Source organism: Sus scrofa, chromosome 8, assembly GCF_054392235.1.
Source record: "Sus scrofa isolate SSC_HxYL_T2T_F1_AM1 chromosome 8, Sscrofa_HxYL_maternal_Yorkshire_Landrace_v2.0, whole genome shotgun sequence".
Taxonomy (NCBI): Eukaryota; Metazoa; Chordata; class Mammalia; order Artiodactyla; family Suidae; genus Sus; species Sus scrofa.
In genome coordinates, this window is record NC_139390.1 from 88,282,534 (window position 1) to 88,297,961 (window position 15,428).

Here is a 15,428-nt window from a genome sequence, read left to right on the forward strand (position 1 = left end):
GCCATTCTAGGTACCCCAACCCCATGGGCATCACATTATGGTCTAGGGTCAGGTAGGGCATTTAGGTGCAGCCTGCAGACCTGGTTGTGCCTCACACTCCTCCAGGAAGACCAGTGAGAAGCACAACAGTGGCTAGGATCTCTTCTTTCATGTCGGAGGCTTTTGTGACTGCCCAAGCAGAGTCTCAGAATTAGAGAACTGGAAAAGACTAGAAATCACATCATTCAGGCATTGTCTTTAACTTGAGAGATTTACGTCCAGAGGATGTAACTCGGTTCCATTCCTAAGTTTCCTGACTTGTACCTAATGTGGCAGAACGAAGCTGTGTCGGGTTTTGGTGATCCTGGGTTTAAATCACTTGTGAGCTATTTTAAGTTACTTAATGTGTGTGAGCCTCAGTTTCCTCTTTGATGTGAAAATAAAAATCATATCTACTTGGTCAGAATGGGAAGGTTAAAGTAAGGTAATATATGCGGTGAAAAAAACCTTCCATTTGACTAACATCCGGAAGACCTTCAAGAAACGGTAGTTCCCTGCTCCTTTTACCCGAGCATCTTGGACTAGGCTCCCTCCTTAAGGCAGACCTCAAATAGATCCTGCCCAGAGCTGAATCTTGGCTAATAATCAGGAACTAGGCAGTCCGCTGATATTCGTCCCCCAGTGCACAAGCAGAAATCAAACTCCACGGAAATGACTACTTCCCAGTCATCCCAAGGTCCCCTTCTCGAGTGGCCAGCTGAAATTAGCGTCCTGCCTTCCCTCACTTCTGCAGACAGCCCCACTTTGCGGGAGACCAAAGGCATCCATAGCACGGAGGGAAGTCTGGCCTATTTGGAAAACAGCAGCGTCCCCGCCTTCCTCCCCCTTCCCCACCTACCGCCCTCTCCCCCTCTCCTCCTCCCCTTTCCCCACTTTCCACCCTCCCCTCCTGTATCTCCCCTTTCCGCCCCCGTGTGGATCAAACCTTGGACAGGCTCCTCTCAGATCACACATACTGTTTACATCTTTGTGCCTTATTTGCATCTCATTGTAAGTGGTCGAGTTATCTAGAGCTTCCTCTCCTGGCTCTTCTCCCAGGATTCGGGATTCGTAGTGAACCTGTTATTTTATAACACACCTTTGGACCCTCTTCCCATATGGTTATCCTGTGTGACCACAGATGCCATTAGGCCCTACCTAGTCTCCTTATAGTTCCAGTTTTTTCTGGAACTATCTGGTTTACTCACAGTTCCCTGTATCCACCCGTCCCTAGTCACATGGTCAAAGAGAAATATGTATCTGTACTTTATGAATAGATGGATGCTGAATAAAAAAAAAAAAAAAAAGAACTCTCATATACATCTTTCCAGGGATACAGAGCTATACTTCACAGGCAGAAATATAGTTAACAGAGGAAACATAACACACATATATGTCAGTGCTCCATTCTAGTTTTAAAAAAGAAATGAGAGTCATGGGTATTTGGAAAAAGGTGTTTTTGGTGAGAGGTGCTGCAGGAGAGAGGTGAAAAACTATGCCTGCCTCTGTGGTAGGTAAGAGAAAAAAAATGTCAGTTAAATGTAAAGATAGAACAGTGACTTCAACCTTGAGTATTTGTAGCAAAATGAAAAGAGATTGGGCATTATTTTTAAAATAGCTTCTATAATAGCTCTTTTTACAAAATGAACATATTTTGGTGATAGGGATATTCGAAAATGCCAATAATCAGAAAGAAAAAGGAAAAGCAGAAAAGAAACCATCCATCACCCATATAACACTGATGGTGCTTTGTAAATGTTTTCTGATGTTTTTTCAATATTTTCACTTATCTTAAGCACCTGTCCATGTAATGAAATATTCTTCTATAATGTCATATTTATGGCTTTATGGTCTTTTATCATGTGAAAATTTAATAATGCAAGTTTATAAACAGCTCAGTAGCAGACACACCCTCTATGTATCTTTGCTGATATGCTTTCCTTCTGCATGAGGCTCAGACTGGCCATTATCTTTGCTGAATTTTTGTGCAGATGATTTGCCGATTATACACTTGTTTGCTGTGTTTCTCTGAAAATACTATTCTTATTTGTGTGTGTATTTTTTTTTTTTTTTGTCTTTTTGCTATTTCTTGGGCCGCTCCTGCAGCATATGGAGGTTCCCAGGCTAGGGGTTGAACCGGAGCTGTAGCCACCGGCCTACGCCAGGGCCACAGCAACTCGGGATCCGAGCTGCATCTGCAACCTACACCACAGCTCACAGCAACGCCGGATCGTTAACCCACTGAGCAAGGGCAGGGACCGAACCCGCAACCTCATGGTTCCTAATCGGATTCGTTAACCACTGCGCCACGATGGGAACTCCTGTGTGTGTATTTTTAATACTGATTTTGATAGCACATTCAGTGCAAAAATGGAGGGGGGGAATTATATGCAGTAGTCATAGCAGCAGTTTTAGTATCCTGGACTACCCAACCTGTAATATCCAGCACATCCTCTTTGAGGAAATAAATTGAGCCTGATATGACCTCCATAGGTTAATTTAATCCATCATGAAAATATTGTTATAAAGACTCATCTACTTATTTTATAGGAAGAATAAGTTGTACTTAAAAACGGGAAAAATAAATAGTAGCTATGTCAGCTGATGGCAGTAGCTGTTTATTGAGCATCTACCCTGTATCAGATATTGGACATGTATTAATTCATTTCTCACAATAACACCTTAATGGTTACACTGTCATCCTATTTGCAGGAAAATTAAACTCAGGCCCAGAGAGGGTAGAAATTAGCCTGAGGCTGAAGAGCAAAAAGGGGAAAAGCTGGTATAGGAACTCAGGGTGTCTGCCCAGAGCCTGTGCTCAGTCTTAACTACTACTGTTGGAATGCCTAGATGTAAGTGCTTTTCCAGTTAATTCCAGTTAGGAAACTCCAGTCCCATAAAAGAGAATTTGCATTACAGGATGTCGTGAGCATTTTTGCAGGGCAATTCTTAAGTAAAATACAATCCACAGCATAGAACTGAAGACTACTCTTCCAGAAATGTGCTTGCTCACATTTCAAGGTTAAATGACCTCGAGCTTGTTTAGAGTTTTGGCTTTTGAGAAGATATATATTTTGGATATCTTATATAGCTCAGAAAGGCAGTTCAAGTACATTTTAATTACTCCAAATTAAACAATATGCAAGTGCCTGTTTGGAAAGTTCAGTCCAACTTTGAGAAGTAGGGTAAAGATCTGTAATATTTGACTTTGAAATTTATAACAGCTGCATCCTTTCTCGAGATACTTGAATTCTTGAGAATGAAGAATTAATGTTCTTCGGGAAAGCAGTGCAGGCTAGTGGTTTAGAGACGTGGGCTGTGGAATCAGACTGCATGGATCTTGTACGCAATTGGCTGTGCAGTCTTAACAACATTCTTTTTTTTTCTTTAACATCTGCACCTGTGGCATATGGAAGTTCCCAGGCTAGGGGTCGTATCAGAGCTGCAGCTGCAGGGCTGCACCACAGCCCCAGCAACACGGGATCCAAGCTGCATCTGCAACCTACGTTGCAGCTTGTGGCAACACCGATCCTTAACCCACTGAGCAAGGCCAGGGATCAAACTCACTTCCTCATGGACCCTATGCCAGGTTCTTCACCCACTGAGCAACAATGGGAACTTCTTGGGAAACATTTTTAACCTCATTCTTTCTTCTATAAAATGGAATCATAACAATCCCTATAGCATAGGACCATTTGATCAAGTGAGAAACACATATAAAGTGCACAGTACAGTTTCTCAGATTATATAACAGTGATTAAATGGTAGCTAATATGATGGTGAATAATTTTGGCTGGACTTTCACATCATCTTTAAACATGTGCAGTTCTCATCAGTTTCTACAAGCCCAAGTGTATCCCACTAGCAGGCGTCCATCTGGAATCAATGCTGAGTTGTGGTCCAAGTTGAGACAGTTCCTTTCTTCAGCCTTAGAAATGCTTGACTGCATTCCATGGTTCCTCCCCCCTTTAATAGTAAAGCCCATGATGTATGCAAAATATCTGAAAATATGTTCTGGCCTGTGGTCTGTACTTATGAATGGTTTTCCTCCTACAGGTCAGCTTCTGGAAGCTGCGGAACATTATGAAGCCTTCCATCAGCTGACGCAAGGGCGGATATGGACGGACGAGACAGGCCGCTTTCTCAACTTGCTGGCCTGCGAGAGTCTCCTGAGGACTTACAGATTACTCTCAGACAAAATGCTGGAAAATAAAGAATACAAACAGGCCATCAGAATTCTAATAAAAGCTTCTGAAATAGCCAAAGCAGGTGGGTGGAAAAGAGCACTCTCACATCCCTGCCTTTAATGGGCAGACACTGCTTCTCCCAAGAGGGAGGTAAAAATCCTCAAGTGTTTGGGTGATTATTTCCTATGAAATGCAGAGACAAACGCCATCAATATACACTCAAATTTCTCTGTAAAACAGAGGGGCCTAGTGCTGACAACAAGAAATCCATTAGTTTCTTGAAAGCTTTATCTCCAAAATTGCAGCCCTCTGGGAGTAATGTTATAAAACAATAAACCCATAATGAGAAGGTAAGGTCATTTGCAAAAGTTAAGGGTGTGTGTGTGTGTGTGTGTGTGTGTGTACGCTTAAGGTCATATATTTCTTACAATCCGAGAGACCTTTTATTGTTTGTAAATTCCCTATTGTCAGGTAATAGGGAAGATATGATAAATATTTAGTTAGGAGTAACAGGAAGATAGAAGTTTAATATATTTTAGACCCTTGCCTGTCATAGTGTGTGGCCTTTGGTCTGGCAGCATGAGCATCACCAAGAAGCTTATAAGAAACACAGCATCTCAGGCCCCATCCCAGACCTACTGCATCAGAATCTGGAGGTTTGCAAGATTGCCCAGGTGCTTCGTATGCACACTTACAGCAGTGAAAACGCTTTTGTGAGAGACTGATCACAGCCCTAATGTTCTATTGCACGTGCATATGCATAAACTATAAAGAAAAAATTTGGAACATATACTCACAAGCTTTTATTTTGCAAAATGCAAAGATATCCTATTACTGCACAGTAACTTTTTAATAGCCTTTTCATGAAGGAGAAAAGGACGGAAGTTATGCTCTTGAACTAAAGTTGATGAGCTCATGGCTATGTTTAATCACTTGGATTATTGAATGACAGATGGCTTATGTTGGAGTAAATAGGACTGATTGTCTGGGTTCGATTTTAATTTTTTCAAGAATGAAAGTAGAATCTTAGCTCCTCTCTCTGTTACTTAAACAAATAATATCAGTTGAAATACCCATAGGAAATACCCCCCATGGAAAGATTTATCCCATTGAAATGAACTGCTTTTGAGTGAATGGTACCTTCCCCAAAGGGGTAAACACTGACTGACGTAAGCAGTTAGCTCTGAGATCGATCAGCAGCTAGCTTTAGTTACGTGACAAGTTATGTGGAACTTTAATGTAAATTAATGTATCAGGGAAAAGTATTTCACTTTAGGTTCACATTTGCTAAATTGTAAGGTAGTTTACAAAGAAATCAAGCTTCCTAAAGGCTCTTCCAATACTCAGAGCCTGCCAAGCAATCTCCTTTCTGAAAGTATCTCTCACTTTCCAGAGAATAGATAATGAGGACAAGAGAAAATCTACTTTTTACACTGTGGTCATTTTTAATGTCTTTTAAAAGTGATAAGTATTTGTCACCATATTTTTCATATAAAAAAATGGACGGGTTAAAGGAATTGCACAGTATTTTATAGAGCTCTGACAGCTCCTGAAATGTTCTGGGATGAAGCATCCTTTCTCCCCATTGTCTCCTGCTTTGGTCAGGGAGCATGAGGCAGCACACAGAGGATTGCATGGGTAATAAGGCTTGACTCCCACACGGGTTTACATGGAAGTATTTGCATCCATGTGCGCCATCTCCTTTGTTAGGGCACTTGATGTAATGCACAAGTATAACAACTTTCTGCCTCTATGGATTTACCTCTTCTGGGTAGTTTGCACAGTTGGAATCATGCTATCTGTGTTATTTTGCATCCATCTTCTTTCACTGAACATCATATATTCAAGGTTCAATCCATCTTGTAGTATGTATCACTACTTCATTCATTTTTATGGACAAATTATATACCATTGTATGGTGGTACCACATTTTCTTTATCCGTTCATCAGTTGACAGACATTTATGTTGTTCCCACCTTTTGTCTATTATGAATAATGCTACTGTGAACATTTATGTACAAGTTTTCAGTCCCTCTGGGTGTATGCCTAGAAGTGGAATTTCTGAGTCATACGATAACTCTATGTTTAACTCATTGGGGAATTGGCAAAGAGTTTTCCCAAGTTGCTGAACCAGTTTACAGTCCCATCAACAATGTATAAGGGTTTCGATTTAGCCACTTCCTCACCAGCACTTGTTATTCTCTTTTTTATTATAGTCATCTTAGTAAATATAAAGTGATATCGCACTGTGGATTTATTTGCTTTTTTCTGCCAGTTAATGATGTTGAGCATCTTTTCATGTGCTTATTGACCATTTGTATATCTTCTTTGCAGAAATGTCTATTCAGTTTCTTTGCCCATTTTTAATTGGGTTATTTGTCTTTGTATTATTGATTTGTAAAAATCTTCTAGTATTCTAAATACAAGACCTTCATCAAATTTATGCTTTGAAAATATTCATAAATATTTCCTTTTCTGATGGCATCCATTGACGCCTAAGTTTTTAATTTGATCAAGTCTAAAATAATCTGTTTTTTCCTTTGTTGTTTGTACTGTTGGTATCATAAGTAAGAAGGCTTCCACTAATCCAAAGTCATGGAGATTTTCTCCTACATTTTATTCTAAGAGTTTTATAGTTTTAACTCCCATATTTAGGTTTATGATCTATTTTTAAGTGTGTGTGTGTGTGTGTGTGATGTCAGTAACGTCCAACTTCATGTTTTTGCATGGGATACCCAGTTGTCCCAGTATCAGTTGTTAAAAATGCTATTCTTTTTCAATAGATTGTCTTGGGACCCTTATGAAAAATTAATTGACCATAAATATGAGGATTGCTTTCTGGATTCTTACTTCTATTATGGTGATCCTCAGGTCTGTCCTTATTGCCCTACTGCACATTTTTGATTACTGTAGTTTTATAGTAAGTTTTAAAATTGGGAAGTGTAAGTCTTCCAACATTGTTCTTTTTCAGTATTGCTTTGGATTGCTTATATTTTACATCGTTTATATTTCCACATGAATGTTAGGGTTGGTCTGTCCATTTCTTGAAAAATGCCAGCTGAGATTTTGATAGGGATTGAACTGCATCTGTTGATCAGTTTGGTGAGTGTTGCTATCTTAACACTAAGGCTTCTGATTGTTGAATATGGGTTATCTGACCACTTATTGACATGTTATTTAATTTCTTTTAATGATACTTTATAGTTTTCAGTGTACATATTTTTCCTTTGTCTGGTTATGTTTATTTCTAATATTTACTTTTTGATACTGTTGAAAATGAAATTTTTTCTTTCATTTTTGTATTGTTCATTACTTGTGTGTAGAAATAAAATCAACTTTTATATACTGAGCTTGTATCTTGCAACCTTGGTAAACTCATGTATTCACCTTTTTGGTGGATTCTTTAGAATTTTCTTTGTATAACATCATGTCATCTGCAAGTATAGTTTTACTTATTTCTTTCTGATCTTGATGCTGAAGAGTGACAAAATATGCCACACCAAATGTTACTCAGGCATAAGGAGTACTTTGAGCTAAAGGCACTAGAAAAACAAGAGGCAAGGAGGGCATTTTATTCTCTTTTCTTCCTGAAAATAAGAAATAAAGTCATATGAAAAGTTCCCTGTACCATAGGAAAGAAACCTTTGATTGGGAGCCAAAGCCAAGAGAATTCTGTAGAAACAGACCTTGTTAAAATAATCCACAACTTCTTTTAACCTCCCTGCATTATTTAGTTATTTTTCCACAATTGCCTATTTTTGTTCAGCTCAATAATAAAACATGTAGGTTTTGCCATTTCTTTGCTCTTCATTTCTTATGAAGACTCCTCCGTGACTTAAAACTTACATAGATCTGTATGCTTTTCTCCTGTTGATCTGCCTTTTGTCAATTTACTTCTCAGGCTTAGCCAAAAAACCCCTAAGATAACAGGTAAATTTTGCTTCCCTATAATGTGTTTTCTTTTTCTTGCCTAATTGCACTGGCTAGAACCTCCAGAACAGTATTAAATAGAATTGGTATCAGAGGACGTATTTGTCTTCTTCAGAGCAAAAGCTTTCAATCTTTCACCATTAAGTATGATATTAGCCATGGGGCTTTTTAAATGTAATTTGAACAGGCTGAGAAAGTTCCCTTCTATTCTGAGTTTGTAGAGGGTTTTTATCATAAAAAGGAATTGGGTTTTGTAAATGTTTTCTGCATCTATTGAAATGATCATGTAGTTTTTGTTCTATGAATATGGTATATTACATAGATTGATTTTCACATGTTGAACCAACCTTACATTCCTGGGATAAACCTAGCTTAATCCTGGGGCATAATCCTTTTTATAGCCTTCTACATTGGCTTTACTAATATTTTGTTGAGAATGTTTATGTCTATATTCATAGTGGATGTTAGTTTGTAGTTTTCTTGTGATGTATTTGTCTAGTTTGATATCAAAATAATAATGACTTCATAGAATGATTTTGGAACTGTTTTATCCTAATTTTTTGAAAGAGTCTGTGAAGGATTGGTATTTATTACATTTTTAATATTTGATAGAATTCAGTGAAGCTACCTGGGCCTGGGCTTTTTTCTTGTGGAAAGTATTTTGATTTCTGATTCAAGTTCTTTACCTGTTGTAGATCTACTCATATTTTCTATTTCTTCTTGAGTCAGTTTCAGGACTTTGTATCTTTCTAACAATTTTTCTAGATCATCTACTCTGTCTACTTTATTGGTATACCATTCTCCATAATATGCCCTTATAGTCTTTTTTATTTCTGTAAATACTATAGTGATTGTCCTCTTTCAGTCCTGATTTTCATAATTTGAGGCTTTTCACTTTCTGTCTTGTTCAGTCTAGCTAAAGATCTGCCAATTTTGTTGACTTTTTCAATCAACCAACTTTTTGTTTTGTTGATATCCTCTATTTGTTTATATTACCTATTTCACTTATTTCCTCTCTAGTCTTTATTATTTCCTTCCTTCTGTTTGCTTTGAGTTTAGTTAGCTCTTCTTTTTTTTAGTTTTTTTTTTTTTTTTTTTTTTTTTTTTAAGTAGAAAGCTCTTTCTTTCTCTTTGGCCACACCTGAGGTGTGCAAAAGTTTCCAGGCCAGATGTCGAACCCACACCATAGTAGCAACCTAAGCCACTGCATGACAGCCCCTCATCCCCTCATCCTTTTTTTTTTTTTTTTTTTTTTTTTTTTCTTTTTAGGTCCACACCCATGGCATATGGAGGTTCCCAGGCTAGGGGTCCAATCAGAGCTGCAGCTGCCGGCCTACACCACAGCCACAGCAATGCAGGATCCAGGCCACGTCTGTGACCTACATCACAGCTCACAGCACCATCAGATCCTTAACCCACTGAGCAAGGCCAAGGTTTGTACCTGCAACCTCGTGGTTACTAGTCAGATTCATTTCCACTCTGCCACAACAGGAACTCCTGTTTCTTGTTTTTAACAATACATATTTATGACTGGACATGTCCCTCTTTGCAGTGCTTTAGCTAGAGCCTGCAAGTTTGGGGTTCTTGCATTTTCATTTCCATTTAGCTCAAAGTATTTTCTAGTTCACCTTCTGATTTGTTCTTTGACCCGCTGGTTATTTATAAGTGTGCTTAATTTACACATAGTTGTGAGTTTCCCAAATTATTCTGTTACCTCTGATTTGATCTTTCTGTGAATACCATCTTCTCAGTGAGGTCTACCACCCTGACAACCATATGTAATACTGAATATTTTGAATATAATATATATTATATCCAGTACTGAATATAATACTGTTTTTTCCTTTGTACCCCCAACTCCATTTACCCAGTTCTACCTTTCCCAGAATACTTATCACTATACAACTTACCATATAATGTATTATGTTTATTTTCATTTCTGTCTCTTTCTTACATTTCTCTGAGGATAAGGAATTTGGTAAATTTAGTGATGTATTCCAAGTGCTTAGAGCTGTATACTGAGTAGGTCCTCAATAAATATTCATTGAATAAATGAATGAGTGAATATATGTTAGCCAACTAATGAAAGCTTTAGAGCATATTTTTCCATTTTTTAAAGTTTATTGAATATAGTTGATTTACAGTTTTGTGTTAATTTTCACTGTATGACAAAGTGACAGTTTTACATAATGCACGTGTCTTTTTTTTTTTTTTTTTTCAGATTCTTTTCCCTTATAGGTTATCACAGAATAATGAGTAGAGTTTCTTGTGCTATACAACAGGTCCCCATTGACCATCCATTCCACATACAAGAGTGTTAGGGAACATTTTAATAAAACATTTGAGTTACTCCCAAGGACATTGTCTCTGTCCATTAATCCATTAAACCTCTTTAGATTCTCTAGTAAACATACTAGTATAAGAGTGAACAATTTAGCCTTAAAAATAAAAACATAATATTTTCTTTAAGATAAATGATTATTTACTTTGATAGCAAGGTCAATCTGAATTTAACCTACTCAAATAAGCTATACAATATAAGCAATATTTTACCCTTTCTTTCTTTTCTATTTGTATCACTCAACTTTAATAGTGCTGTGTTTTCCTTCATCATCTTATTGCTTTCACTTTTCCTTAACTCTGTCTCAATTTGTAAGCAGGAAAAATTCTTATACTTAAATCCTATTTAAAAACTAATGTTTTATTTTGGCCATGCCCATGGCATATAGAAATTCCCAGGCCAGGGATCAAACCCATGCCACGGCAGTAACCAGACCATGATGAAAAATAATTTTAATAAAGAATGTGTATATATATATATATATATATATATATATATATATATATATATATGTATGTGTGTGTGTGTGTATATATATCTGAGTCATTTTGCTGTGTAGTAGAAATTGGCACAACATTGTAAATCAACTATAATTAAAAAAAAAAAATTTTAAAGAAGATCCAAAACCAAAAAAAAAAGAATCAATATTTCATGTGACCCAACTGTTTCAATTAGCAGCCTCAAAATCTTCCTATCAATAGTACATTATTTTTTCTTTTTCTCTTTTTGAGTTGCCCTTTATATAAAGTTTGATGCAAATGATGATACTTTATCCAAGCATGTGGTTATTAGTGCTTTAATGTGATTATGCCATATAACATAGTAAGTACAAGTCACACACAAAAAATCAACCTTTAATTATCAAGAGGTAACTTCAGCCTCTTCCTTCTACCCCTTCCATCCCTTTCCTAGTCCCGCCTTTATCCCCAGCACTCAAAAACCTATAGCAGAGAAAAAGTGAGAGTCCAGCTCAATTATTAGAGTTAAAATTCCCCAGACTGAATCACTAGCACCATCAACTCTGCTTAAGTGCGATCTTGAGGGTATAATTCTCTGCAACTGATGAAATTGCCAATGAAGAAAAAAAAAATCCTGTCAGTGGCATTTTGCCGTCCTGTTTTCTCAGTCTTCCAGTTGAGCCTCTGTTGATTCAGTGAGAGCTGAGAGTGAGTGCAGCACAAAGACTTGCTAGCTCCTGCTAGCAATCCATCATGGCGGCACTGCAGAGTTCAGTAATCTAAGGATACTTACTTTCCAAAGATCATAAATGACAATGGATTTGTCAGCATTTGCGTTACCCAGGAGCTAGGTAACATTGAAAGCCAAAGGCTTCCCAAAGTAAAAAAATAAAAATAAAAATAAAAAATAAATTTAGAGATAGTATTCTTTTTTAAAAACAAGACCCTTGAATGATTCTTGTAAGCATATTAGATTTATGTGTCAAATTTAGTTGCATCTGATGCAAATAATTGTGAATATATTAGATGGTATGATGTATGTCTTCTTGAACCACGTGTCACACATTTATACATTTTGCTTTTGAAAAAAAAACTGGATCATTCCTGGAATAAAACACATTTCACAGAAATTAGGAAGACTAAATTCTTTGCGAAAAGATGGCGAAAAGCATCACCAGATGTTAGCAAAGAAAAATGTATTTGAATTCCAAAATATGCATGGAATTTTCTACCAAGAAGCCAAGCTCTGGCAGTCATGCTCACTCAAGTTTTAATCAATAGCCTTACAATTGAACCTAATCAAAACAATAATTCCTTAATTTGCCGATCATCTGCCCTGTTAAAGACAACTGAATGCCAGTCTGTTTGAGTATGTGTGTTTGTGCACCGTGTAAGTTTGATAATTTCTACCAGTTATTTCATGTATGTAACTGCAGCTATGCTGGATGTTTTTACATGGTGGACCGGTATAAAAATTATGTGTGAGGAGTTCCCACCATGGTGCAGTGGAAACAAATCTGACTAGGAACCATGAGGTTGTGGGTTCGATCCCTGGCCTTGTTCAGTGGGTTAAGGATGCGGTGTTGCTGTGAGCTGTGGTGCAGGTTGCAGATGTGGCTCGGATCTGGTGTTGCTGTAGGACAGCAGCTACAGCTCCAATTGGACCCCTAGCCTGGGAACCTCCATATGCCCTTAAAAAAAAAAAAAAAAAAAAAAAAAATTATGTGTGAATGCCAAAATGCTAATAGTGGGTTGTGTAAGTTGAGGGAAACAGTTATATTGCTAATGCACTTAAACATCTGGGATCCAGGTAAATTGTATCACCTCTTTTGATCAGTACATAAGTTTCAGGGATGTTGTTATAAATCTGTATACTTTGTTATAATAACTTTCTACTGTCTTAAAAAGAAAAGATTCTTTATACAACTACAGATGTGATAAATTCATTTGAGTAATAAAAAAAATGGGAAAAAAAAGGAAAGATTCTATTTGTTGTAATAAACCAATTTCTTTAACACCATAGTAATTTTTTCTACATTTTTTTAGGAAATGACAAAAAAATGGAAGGAGAAGCTTCCTATTACCTGGGCTTAGCACACTTGGCTGCTGGGGAGTATGAAACAGCATTAGCAGTAAGTTCAAGAAGACTTATAATCACTACTACTTAAAATTTTTATTTATAATATTTATTTTATTGTATATGTCAGTGCATCTATTTATAGAGACTAAAGCAGAAGAGCAATATTCTAGGAGCATTAAAAAATTGGTTTTATTGTTTATGGGAGTTCTCATCGTGGTGCAGTGGAAACGAATCCGATAGGAACCATGAGGTTGTGGGTTTGATCCCTGGCCTCACTCAGTGGGTTAAGCTATGAGCTGTGGTGTAGGTTGCAGACGCGACTCAGATTTGCATTGCTGTGGCTCTGGTATAGGCCAGCAGCAACAGCTCCGAATAGATCCCTAGCCTGGAAACCTCCATATGTAATGGGTGCGGCCCTAAAGAGACAAAAGACAAAAAAAAAAAAATTGGTTTTATTGTTTATAGAAGGTAGTATATAGTCACTACTATGAAGTACTTTAGGATATATGAAGTTAAATATATGGAGTAATGTGACAACACTCCCCACCCCCCATCACCAAGGAAGAGGTTGAACTGACAGCAAAAAATAAATAGCAAAAAAAAAAAAATTATAGTAAGCTTATGATTTGGGAAAAATTTTAAAAAGACTGTGGTTAATAAGCAAAAGATTGGATTGCATTGCTATGGGCCTTTCCATCGTGTAGTGGGAGGGAGGGAAAAGATTGCAAAGGCGGAGGGTGTTGTTAGTCCCTGTCTGAGAAGCAGCCTGCCTCATGATAAAAGAAAATCAGCATTTGCCTATTTTATGATGAGGCTTGGTGTGTTTGACTAAAAGCAAAAAACAAAAATGCGTCAACTCTGTCTTTTCTGTGTTATAACTAAATTTATTTTTCTTTCATTTTTCTCTTGCCTCTAATATATTTCAAGTGTAACTTCCTATTTCATTTCACATAAGTCTTATGTAATAATCCTATGTGACAGAGTATTGGCTTTTCTTCAGCTTTGACGAACCCTTATTTGCTCTCTTACACACTCATGCTAAGTAGCATTCCTAGAATTGAGCTAGGTATTTTTCTCTATCATCCTTAAAATTGGGTCATCACCTAGCAACCCCACTCTTGGGCATATAGCCAGACAAAACTTTCATTAAAAAAGACGCATGCATGCACATGTTCATTGCAGCAACTATTCACAATAGCCAAGATGTGGAAACAACCGATACTTCCATCAACAGATGACTGGATTAGGAAGCTGTGGTATATATACACAATGGAATATGTATGGAATGATACTCAGCCATAAAAAAGAACAAAATAATGCCATTTGCAGAAACATGGATGGAACTAGAGATTCATATTGAGTGAAGTGAGTCAGAAAGAGAGACAAATACCATGTGATATCACTTATATCTGGAATATAATATAGGACACAAATGAACCTTTCCACAGAAAAGAAAATCGTGGACTTGGAGAAAAGACTTGTGGTTGCCAAGGGGAAGCGGGAGGGAGTGGGATGGATGGGGAGCTTGGGGTTAATAGATGCTTGGGGTTAATAGATGCCTTTGGAATGGATTAGAATGAGAACCTGCTGTGTAGCAGTGGGAACTATGTCTAGTCCCTTATGATGGAGCACGATAATGTGAGAAAAAAGAATGTATACATGTACGTATAACTGGGTCACCATGCTGCACAGTAGGAAAAAAAAATGCATTGGGGAAATAACAATTTAAAAAAATTGGGTCATCATCAAGGAAACTTAAGTTTTCCTTAGATGACTCTTTTGCTTAATGTTTTTTAGTTTATGACATGCATTCAGCAAGGCTGTGACCAGGTCCTTTGAGGAACAGGGAGGCCCACAAAATGCACACTTCATTTTAGGAGCTAATTTAACGAGGGTGACCAGCTTGGAAACAACTGTAACTCAAAGCAGGATGAACAGGGCTCTTCTGAGGGCAAAGGTAAGAGTGATTGGTTCTAACACTGAAAATCTGGAAGGTTGCACAGAAGTACTTTGGAGAAGCCGGATTTCTACAGGCAGAGAGCCTGAGAGTCAAGGAAATTAGATACACACATACACTCAGCATGAATGTAGTCAGTGTGTTTGTGAAGCAATGAATTGTCATGTGCAAGATAAGATACAGTAAGTAACCACATTGGGAAATTAGGTGAAAACTACCTTATAGGTTCCACCCCTCAACCCCCATGGGCACATGGCAAGCATGTGGCAAAATAAATTCAAACAATACAATAGTTTACAGTGAAAAATAAACCTTCCTTTCACCCCTATACTCAGCCTCACAGTTCTTTTCTCAAAGGCAAATACAGTAACAAGTTTCTGGTTTATCCTTCCAGAAATATTCATATATATGCCCACCATGTAACTGCATATACATATGTGTTCATTTGGTTGTTTAC

At 37.4% G+C, this 15,428-nt stretch overlaps 1 protein-coding gene across 5 annotated transcripts in view; it reads left to right on the top strand.

Moving 5' to 3' along the window:
• The window catches only part of TTC29 (tetratricopeptide repeat domain 29), a 236,707-nt gene that overhangs the window by 76,266 nt on the left and 145,013 nt on the right, over positions 1-15,428 (top strand). For all 5 annotated transcript variants that reach the window (XM_021101529.2, XM_084972743.1, XM_021101528.2 and 2 more), the window contains 2 exons: positions 4,075-4,287; positions 12,981-13,066. In XM_021101529.2, the coding sequence (XP_020957188.1) occupies positions 4,075-4,287; positions 12,981-13,066 (299 nt within the window). The remainder of the gene's footprint in view (positions 1-4,074; positions 4,288-12,980; positions 13,067-15,428) is intronic.